This window comes from Pinus tabuliformis, chromosome 5_1 (genome assembly GCF_031772625.1).
Source record: "Pinus tabuliformis cultivar Carrire ecotype Pingquan chromosome 5_1, CPIR1, whole genome shotgun sequence".
Lineage (NCBI taxonomy): Eukaryota > Viridiplantae > Streptophyta > Pinopsida > Pinales > Pinaceae > Pinus > Pinus tabuliformis.
In genome coordinates, this window is record NC_142305.1 from 313,215,009 (window position 1) to 313,239,492 (window position 24,484).

The window sequence follows — 24,484 nt, forward strand, 5'->3', positions numbered from 1 at the left end:
AGGTCTTCATAATGAAATTCAAATGTAATATTGATGTACTTATTATATGCATTTATTATATTTATTATTTATTTTCTTGTCAAAGCATGTTCTTCATGCTTTTAGGGTCATTGAGTCAAAAAGAAATTTATTGAGTCACAAAAATGTATTTGAGTCAAAATCCCATTTGTACTTCTTGTAAGAAAATGAAAATTTATTTTTCTTGAGTCAAAAAGAGTCAAAAATGTCCTCCACATACCAAGTTGGCCCTCCTGAACAACTCTGTTGAGAAAGCTAGGGCATAGGAGTGCAGGATTTCTCCTTGATGATAATTGCATATGAATACTTTTTACTTCTTTAGATTAAGTTCTTCTTTTACTTAGATTATTATAGTGTTCTTCTTCATCAAACAACTACCAAACCATAAACAAAAATGAGACAAGAGACACAGGATGTAGGCGATCAGTGCCAAAACCTCTCCAACTTGAGAGGAAAACCCAAACAAATTTTTCTTCTTATAGAATCTTCAAGTGATGAATTCCAAGACCAAGACCCTTGACTTACCAACCACTCCAAGACCATGTCACAAGACCCTTCTTCAGTGCTTCTTCAACTTGCCCAAGTCAACAATAGTAAAACTGACTTCTAGCACTACAAACTTTAGCTACTCTAGAATTTTGGCCTTCCTCCATAGTTCTGCAGTTCTCAGCTGCCTGAAACTTCTGCAAGTTCACACATGTGGGCTGAATTATGGATCTTAATGGTATTTTCCTTCATCGCTTGACTTGAGGGTTTCTCCTTGTAACCTTCGCTAGCAAGAATGATGGATTCGTGCCCTTCTTGATGACTTCTTCAGGGACTGATATGATAACACTGCAAAAACCCTAGTTTATGCCACATGTGCAAGGAGAATAGCCCAAAACAGTGCCAAAGTACCTCGAATTATGTTCCTCCTTTCTTCGCTTGATGATGAACCCTTTCTCTAGTGATTCTCGCACGCACTTCTCAATTTCAGATGCTTGATTGAATTTTTCTTTCAAGTGAGGCCGATTGCTCCTATATATAGTGGTATGTCCATGCAAGATAGGCCGACTTGACCTTGTGCCTAAGCCGACATGTTGTTCTATACTCTCTTTATTTCTTTTCAAGGCCAACTTCAAGGAGAGCGTGTGGCAAGGTCTTGGAGGTTTAATGACACAAATAACTTCTCTTTTTACAATGTATAACATGCCCAAATGGGTCTTCAATACATGACATTGACTCAACGGGCTATATGACTTGATGGCCAAACCTAATAGTTCACAATGGGAGCTTCATCTAAAAAATAAAACTCCTTGAGCATGAAACCCATGACACGAGCATTACAAAATAATTTTATTTTTCTTCTTTATATCAATTACATAAAATCATGATTACACATGTCATTATGAAGACCGAACCTAGTTACATATTTCAACAAAGTCGAACTAGAAGAGGCAGCTATTTGACCTCCTGGACATGTATATATACAAAGAAATTCGACCTCATTTGACCACCATTCATTCACATTGATTTCTATGACAAGAAAAGAATAAAAACCAACGAAATCAAAAGAGAAAAAAGGAGGCCATTGAAGAGAAAACCAATTGATTTCTACCCTAATTTTGTTCACACGCGTGAGTTCTTTCTGCAGTTTTATGAGGGTGTTATAGGGCCAAAATTTCACAGATTGACCATAATTCAAAATTTTGACCAGTATTGACTTATGTTGACTGTGACTTGTTGGAGATGGCTTGGAGGAGGGTTGACTTAGGCCTTTGTGGCAATCTTGGTCTTGGTCTTGGGTCTTGGAAATCTCACTTTGATTTTATTCTATAATAAAAGGATTTCTTGGGTTTTCCCCTTGTGCAGTTTAGCCCTAGCTTGGAGCCTAATTTATTGTGTTCTTTGTCTCTTGTGATCTTCATGTTTTGTGAATTTTTTATAATTGTTTGACAAAGAAAATATAAATTTAATAAGAAGCCAACAACATTCACCAATAATTATCAAGTTAAGAGAAATCAACCCTAATCTGTAAGTATCTTGATTTCTCAACATGGAGCACAGCTTGGATGGGAGGTACACCAGATGGACATTAAAACTGCATTCCTGAATGGAAATTTACAAGAAGAAATATATATGGAGCAGCCAAAGGATTTGTAGCTGAAAAAGAAGAAACTTAGCATGTAAGTTGATGAAGGCCTTGTATGGATTAAAACATGCCCCTCAAGCATGGTATGAAAAACTAACAAATATCTTAAATCAAGAAGTTTCAAAAGAAGTGATTTTGACCTTAATTTATATATCAAAAAAAAAATTAAGAAATTATAATTATGGTTGTATATGTTAATGACTTAATAATTACAGGCAATTGTGATGATTTGATACACAAAGAAAAAGATAGTCTTTCCAAATCATTTGATATGATTGAGTTGGGATTGTTACATTATTGCTTGGGTATTGAAGTTCGGCAACAACCACGGGATTTTTATCTCACAGATAAAATGCAAGATTGTAATCCAAGCAAATCTCCTATGGAGGTAAATTTAAAACTTTAAAAAGATGGTAAATCTGGAGTAGTGAATGAATTGCTTTTTCTGTAAATCGTTCGAGGATTATCTATCCTACTACAGCCAAACTAGACAGAACTGCTTGGGTATTGAAGTTTGGAAAAAACCACGGGATTTTATCTCACAGATAAAGTATGTTTCAAAATTGTTGGGAAAATTTAAAATGCAAGATTGTAATCCAAGTAAATCTCCTATGGAGATAAATTTAAAACTTTAAAAAGATGGTAAATCTGGAGTAGTGAATGAATTGTTTTTTCGTCAAATTGTTCGAGGATTATCTATTTCACTACAGCCAAACTAGACATAACTTCTCTAATTGAAATGTTGTCAATATTTTTAAATTGTCCCAGGAAAACACATAAGAATGCAGCAATAATAGTACTTAGATACATCAAAAGAACCTTACAATTTGGTATGTGTATTAGAAAAGAATGGCATCTTCATGTTGAAAGGCTTTTCAGATACAGATTGGGTAGGTGATACAGATTACAGAAAATCTACAATAGGTTATGCTTTTTCCCTTGGTAGTGGAGTAATTTCATGGGCAAGTAAAAAGCAACCTTCAATAGCAATTTCAACAATAGAAGCAAAATACAAAGCAGTTGTTGGAGCAACTTGTGAAGCAGTATGGTTATGAAGGATTTTAAGTGATTTGAAGCTTCCACAAATGCAACCTACAATTTTACACAATGATAACCAAAGCACCATCAAGATGAAGAATAATTATGACTTATCATTTGAGAACAAAAAATGTCGAAATTTAACATCATTATATCAAAAAACTAGTGCAGAACAAAGAAAGAAAATTGTTATTTTGTAATTCCCAAGATCAAGTAGCAGACATCTCCACTAATGCACTCAATAAGGATAAGTTTGAAAAATCTCAAGAAATATTATTAGGGGTTATGGAAAATGAAATCATCTTTAAGAGGGGGTGTTAGATATTATAATGATGATTTCATAAGATTAAAAATATAATAAAGTTATAAATAATAAATCATTTATGTTACGTATGTAGTTAGGTGAAGAGTTATAAATTAGGTGACATGTAACTATTAGGTGACCATCTCATGTAATTGGATATAGATTAAAATAATCGTAAATACATATCTCGTTCATTCATATTCTCTCGTTGGTCTCTCATATTATATTTAGTTTAACAATATCATCGTGTAGGAAAATAATCAAGAATCAATAACCAATTATGCCAAAAAAATTATTAAGCGATAAACAAAAACAAAAATTATCTGTTTTTGAAAACATCAACACATTAATTTGCGGAGAGTATAGTGAATCTCACCCATCACGGCCTGCCATACAATGAAAATAATATTCTTGTGGACGAAGGCCTGTCAAAAATCGATCGCTAATAAAACCACCAGCACGAGATCTACTATCCCAAGGGGGGAAACATGGCAAAGTTTTACCAGAAACCATACGAGGAACACGCTTCCCTTCCAACTCTTGTTGCCCAAGTAATGAAGATATTTGGGTAAAGTTCACCTAAACATTACAACAAAGTGAGTTAAATGAGTATAGAATCTAATAAGCCAATTACAACTATAAGAGTCACTAACGATATCTAAAACAAATAAAACAATAACCATGTATAGAACACAAAAGATTGTTATCCCATTAGTAATATAGGACTCCAGAGTTAAACAACATCATGAAGAACAATACTTGTATGGTATTGCCTGCATTATCATAGGAATAAATAAGATTCAAGAAAGAATGCTAACATATTTATTAAATTTATTGCACTATCATGTTTTTTACATGGTTCAAACATAAAGTTATGCTTAAAAATATTGGTCCATTTTTATACAAATTCTTTCATGTTTTTTATTTGCTAGTTGCATATGCTGCAAGACATGACTCATAGATCATCATTGGTACATGCCTTGTGCGTCCTTCCATTTTGATAGCACAAGAAAGCCCAATATTCTCAAACCAAGGATATTGCCAATGTCCATAGCCTCATGATCAATATTAAATCTCCTTACGCGCCATGTTTATAGTTAAATGAGAAAATACAACCATTCTTGTGATCAAAATTTCAAGCTTGGACAAGCATGAGGATTTTGCTAATGATTAGGTCAAGAATGTAGGTGATCACACTAGAAAGATACAATTTATAGGTGAGGCGATAATAGGGATCCTATTGAACAACTTGTTGTTCTCATATGTTACATATATCTGGAAAATGATACATATGAATGTGAAACTACCTAATTATAAACTTCTAAAATTTTGCATACTTGTAGATGTAACTAGTAGTCCGTATATTTAGATCAATAAGATTCGTTGAACCAGCTCAATTAAGACTAGACTTCCATTTCTCATAGAAATGAATGTGAACAGATCTCTTAACTGTGTTGCAATAAAATGCTTCCTAAATGGGACAAACAATAAGTTAAGCTTAAGGATATTGCTCCACTCTATATAAATTCTTTCATTTTCTTGAATATTTACTAGTTGCATAAATTGTAGGGCTTGACTCTAACATTTAATTGAAACCTACATACATAAACATACTCTAAAAACATATCGATCAATATATGCAGCGTTGAAATCCTAAAACCCCAACTTTCACATCCCACCATATATTGGAAACTTCCTTTGTTATGAATATAATTGGAGAGCAGCAAAACATATTCTGAGATATTTGCAAGGAACCATCCACTACTGCATGAAATATGATAAGAGGAATGATGTCCACTTGATGGGATATACAGATTCCAACTAGGGAGGCAGTGAGCAGGATGGAAGGAGCACTACAAGAGGATGTTCCAGTTTGGGATCCTCCATGATCTCATGGATGAGCAGAAAGCAAGATATAGTTGCTTTAGGTAGTGTTGAGGTTGAGTATATTTCAGCCTGTGAAGTAAGCAGAGAATTAGTCTGGTTGAGAAAGCTATTATCCGACCTATTTTCAGGACCTATGGACCCTACAGTGATACATTGTGATAACACCAATTGCATACGTTTGTCTGAAGACCCAATATTTCATGGAAAGACAAAGCATATCAACAAGTATCACTCCATTCAGAAGCTAGTACAAGATGGTGTATTGTAGCTACAGTATGTCCCCATTGATCAACAGGGAGCTGACATATTGACAAAATCTCTTGCTAGAAAAAGCTTGTGTATTTGAGAGACAAACTTGGTTTGGTTGATTTATCCTCCCTAGTCGAGTGGGAGAGATAGGCACATCATTCTTGCCTTCACTTGTGAAGATAGAATGGAGGATTGTGTAATCATCTAGCATCCAACACTCTTTGAGGATGAGATAGGCCATCCAAGATAAGAGTAGTCGTGGACCGATATTCTTTGAGGACTAGCTATCCAAGATAAGAATAGTCCAAAGAAGGTCATACTCTATGAACACTCGGGTGGAGTATAAAACTTGAGAGACAATGATGATGGTGTCTATAAATCATTGGTCTCACCAGCATAGAGCTCTGATCTTGTGGAGAGATAGAGTTGTTAGTCAAGGCCTTGTTATGTGACAATGATGGTTGATATGATGTTAGATAGATGGGTTACCAATCCGACTCTTTTTATGAGATCTCTTTAGATTGAGAATGTCCATGTACCTGTCATGAATACCTCCCTAGTTAAGAGGGAGTGTTGAAAAATGTGTAACTAGGTTCAGTCTTCATGAATATGAAATGTACTTTCAATTCTTCAAAATTGTAAAATGAAAGAAAAATTATTATTATTATTATTTTTGGAGCATGGGTTTCATGTTCAAGGTCTTTTATTTTATAGGTCAAGCACCCATTGAGTGCTTCTAGGGTTTTCCTAGCTCAAGAGGTCAAAAAGAGTCATTGTCATACGTTGAAGACCCCATTGGGCACATTGTAACTTGTAAAGAAAATTATTTTTGTCTTTGAAAGTATCAAAATACCCTTCAAGACCAAGTCAACCAGGCCGCTGGCAAGTTGGCCTAAAAGGAAGAGCCACGTCCACCTTGAATAGCCTATATATAGGAGGCAGCTCGTCCTCCTTGAGATACATTCACCCATCTCTCATTCTAGCGAAGGAGGAAGAAGAAGGCAGCAAAGAAGAAAGAGGACGAAAAAGATCTTTGTTTGGGCTATTTCTCTCTCACACGTGCTAATGAGGACAAGCGTTTCTGCAATAGATCTAGGGTTTCTATCAACAAGTTTGATCTTGGAGAAAAGAAGCCAAGAAGGTCAATCGAAGGTTACCAAGGGTCATCCTCAAGCTCCAGAAGTGAGGGAAAGGCCAGCAAAGGTCAAAGGAAGCCTTAGAAGACAGATCGAAGCTCACACATGTGGCAGCAGCAACTACAGGGGGGGTCAAAATTTCAGATCTGCAGTGAAGACAGAAAATTCTACAGCAAAAGGTCAAAGAAGTGCTACTAGAAGAGATTTGACTGGGTTTGACTGAATAAAGGTTAGCACATCATCTGAAGAGGATGGTCTTGGTCTTGGACAGTATTGGTGTATGTCTTTAGGTCTTGGAATTTGTCAATTGAAGAACCTATAAGGAAGAGATTAGATTTGCGGGTTTTCCTCTCAAGTGGAGAGGTTTTAGCCCTAGCTTGCAACCTATATTATGTGTTCTTGTTCTTCTTGTTTTGGTATTTGTTTGATGATACACACACATAATAATAAGTAACAAAGCTAATAAGTTAAAAAAAGAATCACAAGCATTTATCAAGTAGAAAGAAATCACTATAATCATTACCCTTAAGATTTCTCAACAATAAGACCATGTATGTATGTAACAACCTGGGTAAGCCTATTAGTTTGGTGAAAGTTCCATCCTAGGAGGTTTTTCGTCTCACTGACTCATCTATGTTTTTAAACACAGATGGTCGGCAGAGTTTTTTCCTCCAACCTCAACCCAAAGCTAGGGTGGAATTTGTAGTCAAAGTCTTAGGTGAGTCCTAGTGTTTTAGTGCATGGTCCCTCATACCTAGACACCATAACTAAAATATTAGAGGGTGGAAAAAATATTAATCCCCTCAAGTGTCAATTAATTAATTTTTCCGGCAAAAATAAAATTAATCCTAAGCCAGAAAATTAATTAACTAGAGTCAAAATTAAAAGTCTTCGAGAAATTAAATTCTCCAAGTGGAAAAATTCGTAGGTATCAAAGAAATTAATTTTTGGAGGTCCCCCACCAAGGGAACACTAGAAATTTCAAGAAAAATTGGACCCTTGGACCTTGGTAGTTAAGTCAAAGTCAATTTTTTTAGGAAATTAGCTCAAAATAATTAATTTTGAGCTAATAAAAAATGAGTTAAATGAGAAATTTGAAAATTCCTCAAAAATAATTATTTCAACGACAGAGATTAAAAGATGATCAAATATTTTTCGACGATCAAGATTATTTTAACGAGGATCAAGGCAACTAGCCGTTATATTTCCACTTGGAGGATTTATCTATAAATTGAGAGCCATTTGTGTCTCAAGCCCTCTAATGTTTGGCTAAGAAAATTCTGCAGAAAAGTTGATGTAACGCTATTGTCCCACTGGGAACGTTTTTTGAGTAAAAATAAAAACTTTGGGGTGCAGTTCATGGTGTTTATTGTTCACCAATTTGTGGTAGTGTTTGGTACGGGCTTTCCTATATTGTGCCTAAATTTTTTTTAAGTTTGTTTATTCATTAGATGGTGATAAGAACATTCTATTGGTAGATTTTGGGTCTATCTAAGGTAAATCTCATTCGCCATATGTCTGACAAGCTTTCTTGAGGAAAATATATAATGTTTGTAAGTTCCCCGGTCCTTAGGCTCTAAGCTCACAAATTGTGGGCATAAGTGGACCTTGTCTGGATTTCAAACATTTTTATGGTTTATCCAACTTCACTAAGGTTGTAGCTTGCATTTATTTTCAAAAGTATTAATAGCCATTTATCAAAGAAAACGCAATAAAAAATTATTTCTCAAAATTCCTTTCAAAAAGTATTGTATATTTGTAACTTTTATGAATAAATTTGTATAATATATTTTGTAAATTATTTTTCTAGTTGGTGTCTTGGGGTTTTAAGATTTTTTGTATATATTGGGGTTTTGGGTATTTTTTGCAGGTGAGATCAAGAGGAAAGAGCTAGAATAGAGCTAGATCTAGGCCCTTGAAAGTAAGATCTAGCCTCCAAAATTTTTGCAGGGCCAACCATTGAAGAAATTACAGTAAATTTTAGATCTGAAGAAAATAAAATATTCTAAAGCAAGGGTTTAAAGTTTCAGCCCACTTGGGCCCAGATCCAGCCTCTCCAAGGCTAGAGTCATCCTCTCAAGCTTCTACGTCATCCTTTTGACCCCCAACGTCATCATTTCTAACCCTTTTAGGGTTGGATGTAGCCACTAGGGGCCTAGGCCTTCCCTTTCAAGCCTTGCGTCAAGGGTTTAGGGCCTTTTTAGTCCTGGTCGTGGGCCTAGGAGGCCTCAGCCCCCCTCCTTTACCCTAGATGGTAGCCTTTTAGGCTTGTCATGGGCTTTCCAAGCCCCTTCCTCACCTCAACCTCCTCCATCATCCCTTTCTGCCCTTCACTCTTCCTTTTGGCTTCTTTTCTGCCCTCTTTCAGCTCTCCTTTAACCTCAAACCCTAGCCGCTAGACCTTCTAGGCCCTTTCTAGCCCAACGCTAGCCCTATTGGGTCTAGTGCCAGCCTTTTCCATCCCTAGTTTGACGTCTGTCTATCTCTGAAATTTATGGACTGAATCTTGGTGTGTTTTGCAAGAAGAAATTGGCTCAAAACTTGTGATTTCATTTGGCATCTTCTTTGGAAAAATTTTGGACAATTTGGGCAAGTGATATACAAGGCCTTGGGCCTAGGGTTTGCTCTCTAAACCCTCATTTTCTTACTATTTTTCTACAGTTCTGATAAATTATTCATAACAGTGAATTAAAAGCCCTAAAATCACATCTAAATGGTCTAAACACTTGAAAATTTTCATAATAAAATTTTCCTAGTTTTTTTACCACTTGGGCATTGGATATCTAGCCTGCATAAACTTGTCAGCTTTGCTGGAATATCTCTGCATAACTGTATGATCAAATCTTGTATTCTCTAAATAACACATCTTAAAGGACTTAAAAATCAAATTTTTCAGTTTGGCAAGCTTACTCTAGCATTTGGCACTTTTTAGCACATGATATTGCATCAATAACTCACTGTTTATCCACTTTTCTTACTGTTGTAATAAATGTTTCAAATCTGATATAATAGTGAGGGACTCATCATAAGAAGGATAATTAACTTGTGTTTTCACTCGGCAAGTTGTTAGGCACCTTATTGCTCATTTCTGGTTTATATATGTTTGTTGTTGCCTCTTGATTTTTAATGTGCCTTGGACAAGTGGTTTCCCATGAGTTAGTCTCTACCTAGGGCAAAGTGTCCAAAATAATTATTTTCCTAAGTGTGACTTTACAAAGTGAAAGTGACTTTATAAGTGGTAAAGTCAATGTTAAATTATAAAGTGAAAAGTGACTTTAGACATAAAGTACAATGTGGGTACTTTATTTAATGGGTGTGTGAAAAAATAGAAAGTGAAAATTAAATGCACATTTATTCTCATCCCTTGATCTAAATGAATCTAAGCCATTAAATCTTAGGGTTTCCCAAAAGTCATTTACAGAAACAAATGGGGAAAAAAAGAGATTGCATTCATTCTTCATGAGCAAATTGGAGAAAGGAGGCTGAGCGTTGGAAAAAAGTTCTGAAGGAGAAATTTGTTGCAACAAGCTGAAGGAGTGATTTCTGGGCAAAGTTAGGCATGGAAATCAAGGCATAGAAGAGAGCAAAAAGTACAGTACAAATAGCATTGAATGTTGTGAGTTGCACGTCGTTCGAAAGAAGTTTTTGAAAAAAATTGAAAAAAAATCCGTACAGCGATATGGAAATCCATACAAAGTCAGTATAGTACAATCCGTACAGTCGTCTGTAGACTACATATTTTCATCTTCAAGTGGGCACAAAAATCGAGGCAAAGTGGGCACGATTTTCAAGGAGTTTGGGCTGAAGAGATAAGTTGTATTTTGTTGTTTTGTTTTGTCTGCAAATGTATTTTTCATGTACTTAAAAGATAAATAAATTTGAAGAGATCTCTAACAGGTTTTCCTCTAAAAAGATTGAAGGGGTTTTGTTTGGGTCTAATTTGACCAAAAATCTGTGTATTTTTATGTGTCGTTGCTCTGGTTATGTCCATATTTATTTTCAACATATGTTGACAGTCCCATGTGTTTTAATCTGAAAATTTCATTTCCAGAATTTTATGGGTTGAATGTATGTTTATGAGAAAGGGCATTTAACTGAATGGGAGTGATAAGATGAAATTAAAACCGGGTTGGGATTGCAGGAAACTTTTTTTTATTCATCAAATTTCAACATGGTATCAGAGCTACATGCTGAAAATTGCAGTTTGAACAGCAGAAAATGGTTTGGGACAGAAAACAATGGTTTGGACAGCAAACTGATATTTTGGGAGAGCAAGGTGAAATTTCGCACAAACTGAACTTTTGGGACAGCAATGTGTGTTGGAAAGTTCATTTTTCCATTTTCTTGGTTTTGTAAATTTTGGACAGCAGTCATGGCCATGTTCTTAAGGATAGAGGACAGACTGGATGGGATATTCAACTATGCCGTTTGGAAGGACAGAATTCAGACAATGTTTGAGGAGGCAGCAATTTGGGACATAATGCGGCAAGTGGTTGTACCTCCTACTGCTGCAGATGAACTTGTTGAATTCACAAAAAATAATGCAAACGCAAAAAGGATTTTGATGGACAGTCTGAAGGACCATGTGGTTCCTAAGGTGAGAGGAAATACATATGCATATCAGATGCTAAAAGTGTAGTTCATTATCTTGGCAGGGTCAAACATGGAAGTGATGATTTGATTGCTATTGGTGAGGCAGTTGCACCCACAGAGTTAGTCAGGATAGTTGTAGCTGGACTTCCTAAGTCTTGGGAGGTCTTTGGAGATGTTGTTACCTCTAGGGAGAATCTTTCCAATTGGGACAGATTCTGGGATGATTGTGTGCAGCATGAGATAAGGAAGACTGGAAGTGGTGGGGTGAAGATAGCAGATGAGAAGGATGTAGCCTTGACAGCTAGGGGGGAGAACAAAGGGAAGGCCAAGAAAAGGGCCTCATCAGATGGGGCTAAGGGAAAGGAGAAGAAGAAGAAGAAAGATACGAATATATCCAAAGTCAAATGTTTGGCATGTCAGAAGATGGGACACTATGTTGCTACGTGTCTGTTAGGATATTCCGACACATAGGATATAGTTAAGATCAACTTGGTCTAGTTTAGAGTTAGGTATAGAGTTAGGTAAAGTGTCTTTCTTTACCGTTGTACATATTGTAACTTACAATCCGACGGTCACGATATGTAGTGATCCGACGGTTCACTCTCACCTCGGTATTATCGACACTTGATCCGTGGCTTGACACCCGATTGGTCCATGAGTTCTATTTAAAGCGCATGGAGGGTCATTGTTCGGGTAATCCGTGCATGAGAGAAGCTTATGTAAATTTTCATTCTTTGATTAATAAATTGTCTGTACCCACGTTGGGACAGGCCGTGGACTGTTTCCCTCCTTGCACTCTGAGGGTTTTAACCACGTCAAAAATACTGGTGTATTGATTTGAGATCTGGTTGTGAGCGGTGTCCTTTTGGTATTCTTTCTGAGGAACTTACCCTGTAAATTCCTACATGGTATCAGAGCTATTTGAGGGCCGCGTCCGTTGGTGATCCAAATCTGAAGCCGGTAGAACTGCATGCGGCTGTCGTTTCCTAGATCTGCTGTTTCTGACTGCTTTCGGGCCGAGAGGACTGCTCTGTTGCGTTCGGAGCATCTGTTTCAGTGAGGAACCCCTTTCGTTTCACGCGAAAAGGTTTCCGGTAGCCCTAGCTGCGTCATTTTTCAGATCGGGAGGTATACAGTGTTTTTTTTGCAGTTTACTGTCATTTTCTCTCTGCTTATTTCGGTTTCGGTTTATTTAGCCTTTTTTTTCCCGGATCTATACCTTTCATTTCTGCGTATGCTCTTTGCCCTGCGACTCTGTGCGATCTGGGCAAATCAGAAACAGAAAGAAAGGATTTTTCTCATGCGTATGCTCTTTTCCCTGCACCTTAGTGTGATCTTGGAAAATCAGAAACATTGAGAAAAATATTTAGTTTTTCGGTTAAAAGCTAACTTTGAGATTTTTTTTTTAAATTCTAGTTTTTTGGCTAAAGCTAACTTTGAGCCGTAAGGTTCGTTTTTCTTTGCATATTCGTGTTGGGTTTTGTGTTTTGTAGGGGAAAAGAGCCTTCCCAAGGCAAGCACGCAAATCGAGGCCCCCCCCCCCTCCTCTCTCTCTCTCTCTCTCTCTCTCTCTCTCTCTCTCAAATATTTTGTATAGATCAATTGGTTCAAAGACTTTTTAAGAGAGTAGAGGTCTTGGGTTCAAGTCTCCATTTTGTGGGGGCGGATTTTTTCATTCCCGCACATTCGCGCACTTTGCCGGCAACGTCAACAATTTTTTTTCAAAAAGCCATAACTTCTTCATCCGAAAGCCTTTTTCAGAGCCGTTTTTTTTAAAACCGCCTATTTTTTCGAGATCTATCCATTGGACCACTTACTTTCAGCATCTTCAGCTTCAGTTTTTTTTCAAAAAATGGAAAGTCCATGCCAAGTCATTCTTGACAGCACTAACTACTTCCAATGGGTAGCCTACATGGGAGATTTACTTAGAAGTAAAGGTCTCTTCAGAATAGCCACAGACCAAGAGAAGAAACCCAAAGATGAAGACAAGGCCGAAAAATGGGAAAATAGACAAGATCAAGCACGTGGTTTGATAGGAATGTCTGTTTCTCCTGATCTTAGATTCCACATTGCAGAAATTGAAACTCCTCATGAAGCATTAGAAAAACTTGCTAAAGTTTTTGGGATTAAAAATGAAATTAGAGCCCATCAACTTGAGAATGAGTTGCTTACTTTGGATCCTAATAATTTTTCTTGCATTGAAGATTTCTTGTCCAAATTCAAGACCCTTAGATATCTCTTGGAAGGTGTTAAAGTTAAGAAAGAAGATGGTAACCTTATTTATTCCATCCTTACTAAGTTGGGACCAGCCTACTCTGTATTTGTTTCCACTTTCCATTCTACAAGGGAAGCTTTCATTTGTCAAGGCAAAGACTACAAACCCCTTCCTTTGACTCCTTTTGTGATTCCTTAATAAGAGAACAAGAAAAACTCTTACACCTTGGTCTTCTTAATCTTGGAAACTCTTCCTCGAAAGCGTTAGCCGCCCAGCAGCAACCAAATTCAAAGAATCCTAAGAAGTCTTATCCTCAAAGGAATGGTCCTAAACCAACTCAGCCTCAAGATGAAAGATCATTTCAGCAAAATGACAAGACCAATAAAAACAAATGGAAGAGGACTGACAGACATTGTAACTTTTGTAATCGAGATGGCCACTTAGAATCTAAATGCTTTAAGAAGATGGAAGCCTTGGAAGCCGCAATGAAGAAACATAACATCCATGTGGAGCCTACTTCAACTTCAACTTCCGGAATGGCACTTTCTGCATGTCGTTGTCAATCATCTCAGTCTGGTTATGCATTAAATGTATCTTCTTCTTCTTCTCATTCTCATGAGTGGCTCATTGATTCTGGAGCCTCTTATCACATGGCCAAAAACCAAGCCATGTTTTCTTCTTTAAAAGATTGTAACACCAAAAATATATATGTTGGTGATGATAGATCTCTTAGTGTTGTAGGGACTGGAACTGTTCATCTAGACAATGGTCAGTTTAATGATGTATTATGTGTTCCAACCTTATCCTGCAACCTTCTATCTGTCTATCAGATAACTCATTCAGGTGAAGGCAAAATTGTTGAATTTTCACCTCATGATGTTGTAATCAAGGATCTAAAAGATCCTAAACAGATTCTAGCTACTGGTCTTGCTGATGATTCCACAAGGTTGTATAAGTTTCACAACTTTGGGTCATCAAATCTTCCCTCAGTATTTGTTGCTCATAATGATGAAGTGAGCAAACTTTGGCATGAGCGATTTGGTCACTTAAACTATCGCTCCCTTCAGCATCTATGTAAAGAAAATATGGTGACAGGTCTTCCTATGGTATCTTGCAGAGATGGTGTTTGTTCCGGATGTGTACTCGGAAAACATCATCGGGACAGTTTTGACAAACGTGCCTCTTGGCACGCCTCAGCCCCTTTACAGCTTGTGCACAGTGATTTATGTGGTCCTCTTCCTGTTGCTTCATTCTCTGGTTGCAAGTACTTCTTAACCTTCATTGATGATTTCTCCAGACGCACTTGGGTATACTTCTTAAAACTCAAGAGCGAAGTATTTAACACTTTTTTGGCCTTCAAAGCCTTTGTTGAAAAACAATCTGGACATCAAATTCTTAAGCTAAGAACTGATAATGGTGGAGAATATGTTAAAAACACATTCATCAACTTTTGCACTGAAAATGGAATTCAAATGCAACATACTGTTCCATACACTCCACAACAAAATGGTGTAGCTGAAAGGAAAAATCGCACCTTAAAGGAAATGGCTAATTGTATGCTGCAATCTAAAGGACTCAGTCTTAGTTTTTGGGCCGAAGCAATTAATTGTGCAAATTATATAATCAATCGCACTCCTACTAAGGTTCTAGAGAATATCACTCCAGAAGAAGCTTGGAGTTCCATTAAACCAGATGTAAGTCACTTTCGTGTGTTTGGAAGTGAAGCATGGGCCCATATTCCAGATGAAAAGCATAAAGCTTTAGAACCTAAGAGTGAGAAATGTACTTTTGTTGGATATTCTGAAGATGTAAAAGGTTACAGACTTATTCCATTTAAGTCCAAAAATGTTATCATTAGAAGAGATGTAAAATTTGATGAAAATAAATCGGCCTGCGAGCCTAGTCCGGCGGATGTGCCACCTCTTCCTATCTCTTCTACTTTTGAAAACATTTCTTCTTCAGATGATGAAAGTGAGGATGACAATCCTCCCCCACCTTCTCAGGATCCTCAACTTCCAAGATGGGTCCGTGCTACTCGAGATGCAGCAGGTGATCTTGCCGGTGATCCTACAGATCAGCGACGTACACGTTCTCAGTTTGAAAGAGCCTCTTCTTTACTGGCTCAAGCTCCAGTAAATCATGATCCTGACACTTTTGCAGAAGCTTCAGGCCATCCACATTGGGAAGCAGCTATGAATGAAGAATATCATTCATTGATGACAAATGATACATGGGATCTTGTTCCTCTACCAAAGGGACGAAAACTTGTAAGATGTAAATGGGTTTACAGAACCAAGTATGGACCAGATGGCAAAATTGATAAACATAAAGCTCGTCTTGTTGCTAAGGGCTTTTCACAGGTTGAAGGCATTGACTACACTGAAACCTTCTCCCCTGTTGCCAAAATGAACTCTATCCGCCTTGTTCTTTCCCTTGCTGCCTCTTTAAAATGGGAAGTCCATCAAATGGATGTTAAATCTGCCTTCTTGCATGGGGACTTGCAGGAAGAAATCTATATGGAACAACCCATTGGCTTCATACAAACAGACTCAAGCCTTGTGTGTCGACTTAAGAAATCCCTTTATGGTCTCAAGCAAGCTCCTCGGGCTTGGTATGCCAAAATGGATAGCTTTCTTTTAGAATCTGGCTTTTCTAGGTGTCATTCTGACAATACTGTCTACACCAAGAAAGTGGGTGACTCTCTTATCATCCTTGTTCTTTATGTTGATGATCTTATCCTTACTGGTAGTGATCCCAACCTTATAAACCATGTGAAGTCTATCCTTAAAAAGAAATTTGAAATGACAGACTTAGGACACTTACACTATTTTCTCGGTCTTCAAGTCTTGCAATCCAAGGAGGGTATTTCCCTTTCCCAGTCCAAGTATGCTTGTGATATTCTTCGTCATTTTCACATGGAAGACTGTAAGCCAGCCCCTTCTCCCTTTCAGTCTGGAGTCAAACTTTCAGTCTCTTGTTCTTCTCCTGAAGTTGATGCTACCTTATACCGTCAACTTGTAGGAAAACTCTTGTACTTAACCCATACTCGTCCTGATCTTTCCTTTGCTGTTGGCCTTGTTGCTCGTTTTATGCAAAACCCCCGTGAAAGTCACTGGAAAGCAGCCAAAAGAATACTTCGTTATGTTCGAGGTACAGTACAGTTTGGGATTCATTACAGTGCCAAAGCAGCTCCTCTGTTAGTTGGTTTCACTGATTCTGATTGGGCTGGTGACCCTGATGATCGGAAGTCTACTGCCGGTTATGTCTTCACTCTTGGTTCAGGACCTATTACATGGGCTTGTAAGAAACAGGCTGCCATTTCTCTTTCGTCAGCAGAAGCAGAGTATCGTGGTGCCGTGGAAGCTAGTAAGGAAGCCTTGTGGCTTCGTCAGATCCTATCAGAGTTTGGCTTTGAGCAGCAGCATCCAACCTCCCTTTGGTGTGATAATCAAAGTGCCATTCAGCTATGCAAAGATCCAGTCCAGCATCAGCGCAGCAAACACATCGAACTACACATGCACTTCATCAGAAAACTCATTCATGACCATGCTCTTGAAGTACAATATTGTCCAACAGATGATCAGATTGCAGACATCTTCACAAAGGCTCTCACAGAGGCGAAGTTCACTAAACTTCGATATATGCTTAGAGTTCAGGAAGTTGTCACTAAGGGGGGATAGGCTCTAGTGCCTCCTTCCTTCTCCTATTGTGTCATATTTGTAAATCCTTCAATCCTATCCCAAGTTGTTCTTAAGGGGGGATGTTAGGATATTCCGACACATAGGATATAGTTAAGATCAACTTGGTCTAGTTTAGAGTTAGGTATAGAGTTAGGTAAAGTGTCTTTCTTTACCGTTGTACATATTGTAACTTACAATCCGACGGTCACGATATGTAGTGATCCGACGGTTCACTCTCACCTCGGTATTATCGACACTTGATCCGTGGCTTGACACCCGATTGGTCCATGAGTTCTATTTAAAGCGCATGGAGGGTCATTGTTCGGGTAATCCGTGCATGAGAGAAGCTTATGTAAATTTTCATTCTTTGATTAATAAATTGTCTGTACCCACGTTGGGACAGGCCGTGGACTGTTTCCCTCCTTGCACTCTGAGGGTTTTAACCACGTCAAAAATACTGGTGTATTGATTTGAGATCTGGTTGTGAGCGGTGTCCTTTTGGTATTCTTTCTGAGGAACTTACCCTGTAAATTCCTACAGTGTCCTGGGAGGAAGAACAAGGAGAAGAAGGGTATTGCAGCTTCAGCAGAGGTGGATCAGTTTGTTTCATAGTTTGACCAAGACTTTGCATTTACTACTTCTACATCTAGTAGGAGTACATCATCCAATGTGTGATACATAGACAGTGGGGCTTCCCGCCATATTACAGGTGCACGGGAATTATTTTCAGCACCTGCAGAGAGGGCACTTGATATTGAGATTGTACTAGGAGATGATCGCACTATGAAAGCTGTTGGTGTCGGGACTGTGACCTTTGAGAGGGAGTTGTTGCCTCCTGTGAAGATCATGGATGTTTTGTATGTTCTGGGGATGAAGAAGAACTTGATTTCACTGTCTTCTATGGAGGAGAAGGGGTTTGACACCACTTTCTTGGGAGGGCAGGTATTGATGCATCCCAAGGGAGCTTCCATCACTTCGGCCAAAGTGATTGGAGTCTGCTCTGGGAAACTATACAGGTTTAGTTTTCAATCTACAAGAGCATTGGTGGGTAGCACATCTAGTAGCACTCACACTAGTAGAGACTTTTGCGAGTTATGGCACCGGAGGATGGCGCATATGCATCATGGAGCTTTGAGAGTACTGAGGGAGATCACTATTGGAGTTCCAGATTTCAGTGTCGAGCATTATGAGGTCTACAGAGGGTGTACTTTGGGCAAGAACACCAAGTTACCATTCCCAGCGAGCAACAGCATATCTACACGTATACTAGACTTGATTCATACTGATGTTAGTGGTCGTATGTCTCATGTGTCTTTGGGTGGTTATGAAAATTATGTTATATTCATTGATGACTACTCTAGGAGGACTTGGATATATTTCCTGAAGACCAAGGGTGAGGTCTTCAATCGCTTTAAACATTTCAACGCTCTTGTGGAAAAGCAGACAAGTAGGAAGATTTGGGTCTTGAAGTCAAACAATAGTGGTGAGTACACCGATGGTGGGTTTTCTGACTTCTGTGCATAGGAGGGCATTAGGAGAGAGTTCACAGTTCCTTACACCCCCAGTAGAATGGGGTGTCTGAAAGGAAGAACAGAGCTACTGTTGGGGCTGCTAGAGCAATGATTCATGATCAAGCATTGTCTTTGTTTTTGTGGGCTGAGGCCCGCAATATTGTTGTGTATCTTCAGAACAGGAGTCCTCACAAAGTATTGGGGAATATGAATCTGGAGGAGGCTTTCACTGGAGAGAAGCCTCATGTGGGACATCTTCGTATCTTTGGATGTCACATATTCTTATATCCCCAAGGAGCATAAGACGAAGCTGGAACCCATGGCAGACAAGGGTATCTTTATGGGTTACAGTGAGACTTCGAAAGCCTATCGGATCTTCATTCCTTATAAACAGAGAGTGGTGATTAGGAGGGATGTGAAGTTCGAGGAAGAGAGGGCCTATCGAAGATCACGGGAGTATGATGAGAGAGAGTCACAAGCTTCTCCTCAGCAGGGAGGTCAGGTACAGGGAACAAGACCTCATGGTTCTGAATCGACTCGTACAGGAAGTACTTCAGTGTCAGTGACATCTGGGGCACCAGTGGCGAGTTCACCGAGCACTTCTTTAGGGAGTCCACTGGTACAAATTTCACACGGCACTTCAGCTGACATAAGCACAGGTGCCACTACAGGTTCTTCGAGGGCAGCTGCTGGTACAAGCACACCAAGGTCAGTTGGCAAACCCTTAGGTACACCAGACTGGGGGGCAGAGGATGATGTTCCCTATGGGGAAGCTTCTCCGGGGAAGAGGAGGCCCAAGTGGCTTCAAGACACCATGAAGGAAGCGGAGTCTATTGGTCCTCCAAAGAGGGTGAACAAGGGGAGTGTGCCACCTGAGCGGTTTTGCAGTTATGTAGCCAAGGCTACTAGCATTGTTGACTCTAAGCCTACTAGCTATGAGGAGGCTGTCAACCAGGAGGTATGGAGAGAGGTTATGGTGGAGGATTATGCCTCTATCATTAAGAGCAATGTCTAGGAAGTGGTACATAGGCCTGAAAGCAAGTCGGTTGTGACTTTCAGGTGGCTCTACAAGATCAAGCATGTTGCGGATGGCAGCATTGAGAAGTTCAAGGCGAGGTTTGTGGCTAGAGGGTTCTCACATATAGAGGGAGTTGACTATGATGAGACCTTCACTCCCATAGCTCGGTACACTTCTATTCAGTCCCTTATTTCTATTGTTGCAAAAATGGGTTGGCATATCTATCAGATGGATGTGAACATCGCATTTCTGGAAGGCCTTATACAGGAGGAGGTGTATGTGGAGCAGCCACAGGGCTGTAAGGTAATTGGGCGGGAGACCCATGTGTTCCGGTTGAGGCGACCACTCTATGGACTTAAGTAAGCTCCGAGAGCTTGGTATTCGAGGATTGATACTTACTTGCAGCAGATGGGTTTCACGAAGAGTGATGCAGATCCGAACGTATACTACATTGTTGTAGGGGATGATCCGCTCATTCTTGTGTTGTATGTTGACGACTTGTTCTTTACTGGGGTAGAGAGACTGGTTAGTGGTTGCAAGGAGGATCTTGCTATGGAGTTCGAGAAGAAGGACATTGGACTAATGCATTACTTTTGGGGCTTGAGGTGTGGCAAGAGGGGCATATCTTGCTGGGGCAAGGGCAGTATGTTGTGGATGTGTTGAGCAGATTTCACATGGAAAACTGTAGACCCATGTCTACACCTATGATCACGAACTAGAAGAAGCTTCATGCTTCAGATTCTAGTTCGATGGATCCCACATTGTATAGGCATCTTATTGGGTCCTTGATGTATATGGTCAACACTAGGCCAGATATTTGCTTTGCAGTGAACAAACTTATCCAGTTCATGGTTGAGCCCAGTGGGGTGCAATGGGTAGCTGCAAAGCACATTTTTCGCTACATGTAGGGGACTGTTGATTATGGTCTAGACTATAGGTGGGGAGATGGAGTAAGGTTGGCAGGTTATACAGGTTTAGATTGGGCAAGTTGTGCTTCTGACGAGAAAAGCACTTCAAGGTGTTCTTTCAGATTGGGTTCGACAGTTGTGTCATGGTTCAGTCCAAAGCAAAAGTTAGTTGCTTTGAGCTCTTCTAAGGCTGAGTATATGGCTGCTAGTCAGGCTAGTTGTGAGGCCATTTGGCTTCGCAAGTTGTCTCAAATAATCATTGTCGAATTAAATATTTATTATAAGCATCTTGTGGATTGATCTATTGTTGAACATTGGCACTTGTATTATTAAGCAATAGTCTTGTTTTAAGATTGTATTTTAATTCATTATTAAGTACTCCTGCTATAAGGTAATTAACATCAAGCACTTAAAGAACATAAACAATCTTAACGCAAGATCCACTCATAGTCACTGCATAAGCATTCTAGGTTTAAATTGCACTAATAATTTACCTCCAAATATAAGCTTGGTTGATAGAATCCTAGGGCCACCCTTCTCATCTAGTTTGAGGGCATTAGCAACTCTTCAGTGGTTAGCACGATAACCTTGCCATTGTCAGAGCCATAGTCTCTACAGCACTGGAGGCATTGGGTGATAGGAGCCTAACAGAATATATCATTAATCAAGCCTTTCCTTGCTTCCTGTTGGCCTCCTTCCCACAACCTACCTAGGAGCATAGCTTCAAAACAGTTAAGGGAAGGTTATATATAGATTAGGCATATAATTAAAAGTAACCAAGACCCTTGCATCACACCTAGATCCTAGGATTTGCATAGCATATAGGTTAGTTGATCATTTAAGCAACGGTTGTCCATCCGATTACTTGGCCTTAATTTACAATAAGCAAGAATAAGGCACTGGTCTCGTACTTAAATCTAATCTAATCATTGGATCTTGCTAAATTTAACCAAGTAGCTAGGCCACTCATCTGTGTCTCCCGAGCTTGTTGGTTGCCAACTTTCCTTCCATCATCTCATTTTCATAGGGACTACCCCCCATAGCCTATTGTTGGGAGACAACTAGAACAGAGTGGGTGGGATCAAAGTGACAGCCCTCACCCTTAGCAATTGTCGCAATGCCTGTACAACCTGAGCGAAAACAGCTGTCATTTTTCCTCTCGGTAAATTTTTAATATCTTGCAAAAATATTTCTACACAGAAAATACAAGTGGAGGTCGATTTTTATAAGTGCTGAAAAATGTGTAACTAGGTTCAGTCTTCATTAGTATGAAATGTATTCTTGTATATATCAAAAGAAAAAGAAATTATTAATATTATTGAAGTATGGTTTTCATGCTCAAGTCCTTTTATTTATAGGTCAAGCACCCATTGAGTGCTTCTAGGGTTTGTCCTAGGTATAAGAGTCATTATCATATATGGAAAACCCTATAGGCACGTTGTAAATTGTAAGAGAAAATTTATTTTGTCTTGAAAATGTCAAAATACGTCCAAGATCAAGTCGGTTGTTATGAATATAACTCATAACAAGTAAATAAATAAAAGAAATGTAAATATTAAATAATCAAATATTCATTATGTTAAATAGTCATTAATTTAAGTGAAAAGGCATGTCTAAAAGACACGCTCAGTCACGAAAGGACACCTCCTTAATCACTTATACATTTTTATATATAATAAATTATTATTACAAATACCTCTTGTGTATTTTTACATTAAAGCCAACAAGCTATCAATTTTGATGCTTCAGTGGTATCAGAGCCATAGCGCACAATATAATCATGCGAGTCATTGAACGTTGTTCGCCGCACAATGTGCCATTACATTCACGTCCTGATTGCGTTGAGCAGTTTAGTAAAATTCAAGAATCATTTCAACGAGTAGAAAAATCATATGCAGAAGTTAAAGCATGTCGAAAGGAAATCGATAATAAGGAAGATGATAATAACGGTGAAGAAAATAAAAAAGATCAAGATGATGATTCAGATGAAGTTGATGTTGAAAGTAAAGGAGAAGGAGAAGATATCGAGCCAATTAGAGAACTAAGTGATCAAGGTGATGATCACCATGTAACTCGTTCAACAATAGATATGCATGATGTTTTTGGTTATTTTGGCGAGGAAGAACAACCTGAATATGCTTCTCAGCATAGTCCAGAGCAAAGTGTTGGTAGGGCTACTTCAGAGGAGGGAGGAAGTGAACAAAGGGGATTACATCCAAAAGATATAATACATGATGAAGTGGATCAGTATGAATTAGAAGAAGAGCAACAATATGAGCAAAGGAAAAAGGAGAAACTAGTAGTCCCTCCCTTAGAGCTGGAGTTTCCATTACGCCCACCTCCAAGTCAGCTAGAACCAATGGATATTCCAGATGAGGAGAAAGAGAAGGCGACTCGGAAAGCAAAGGCACAGAAGGAAAAGGAACTTGGAAATGCAGCTTATAAGGCAGAAGATTTTGAGGTTGCTATTAAGCATTATTCGAAAGCAATGGATCTGGATGATGAAGATATATCCTTCTTAACAAACATAGCAGTTGTCTATTTGGGAATGGGGAAGTATGAAGATTGCATTGAAGACTGTGACAAGGTTGTTGAAAGAGGGGGGGAGCTTCATTCAGATTACACGGGCTTTGACTAAAAAAGTAATTGCATATGTTAAGATAGCTAAATGTTCTAAGGACTATGAGCTAGCAAGTGAAACTTTCTAGAAAGTACTTACAAAACATCGTAATCCACATACATTGAAGAAACTTAATGAAGCTGAAAAGTAAAAAAACATTCGGAGCAACAGGAAGATTTTGATCCAAAGTTGGCATATGAAGAGAGGGATAAAGGAAATGAATTCTTTAAGCAGCAGCAGTATCTTGAGGCTATAAAGCATTATACTGAAGCTCTTAGAATAAATCCCAATGATGCAAGGGTATATAGTAACATAGCAGCTTGCTAGATGAAGCTTGCAACTTTGCCAGAAGGTCTCAAGAAGGCAAATAAGTGTATTCATGCGCATCGATATGAATCCAAACCATTTATATACAAATAAGCAAAAGCTCTCATTTATAAAGCATGTAAGGGTGCACATAACCAGAATAGCATCGAGTGCAATCCATACATGAACTAAAAATACATCAACAAGCAAGCTCTAGATGGCCCCTCGCATATAATCATGTTACAACAAATGCCTACATATCATCATCATCATCAATATCACCCTCTCAGCATTAAAATAAGATAGAAAAGACGTAGAATGTCAAGTCAAGATTTTATTTGAGTGATGGGTACATTTTTAGTAGGATCGTGATAGAAGAGTTCGACAAACAATGCCACTAACATCAAGGTACATGAGGGCTTGGTGCTCTTGATTAAATACCTATGTTACCGAATCCGTGGGTCTGGTTGTTGGAACTATGGATCCCCGGATCAAATATGGATTCGGAGCCGGATCCGCCAGGATCTGCTCAGTTCACTTTAGGGTTATGTTAAAAAATGTGTATCAGAACATTTCAAATATTATTGAAAAACCTATTGTTGGATCCCGATTCCCCCATGTCAAAAAAAACAAATATTATTGAAAATTTTATTGTTGAATCCCCCGATTATTTAGTAGCTTGTGTGGACTTTTGAAATATCATTGAAAAATCAATTGTTGAATCCCGCGATTATTTAGTGGCCGACCAGGTCTGACATTAGCTTATTATGCTACCAATTTTAAATTGCCAGCTCTCATAGGTTTAGTCTTGGATGGTTTATAATAAATTTAATAAAGCCTTGGATGGTTTATAATAAATTCTTATTAAAT

General features: G+C 38.5%; 1 protein-coding gene across 1 annotated transcript in view; it reads right to left on the reverse strand.

Annotated features, from left to right (window-relative positions):
* Nucleotides 1-24,484, reverse strand: part of NRPA1 (nuclear RNA polymerase A1) — a 471,665-nt gene that overhangs the window by 175,353 nt on the left and 271,828 nt on the right. The window contains exon 16 of the mRNA XM_089432122.1: nt 3,868-4,070. Coding sequence (XP_089288248.1) covers nt 3,868-4,070 — 203 coding nt within the window. The remainder of the gene's footprint in view (nt 1-3,867; nt 4,071-24,484) is intronic.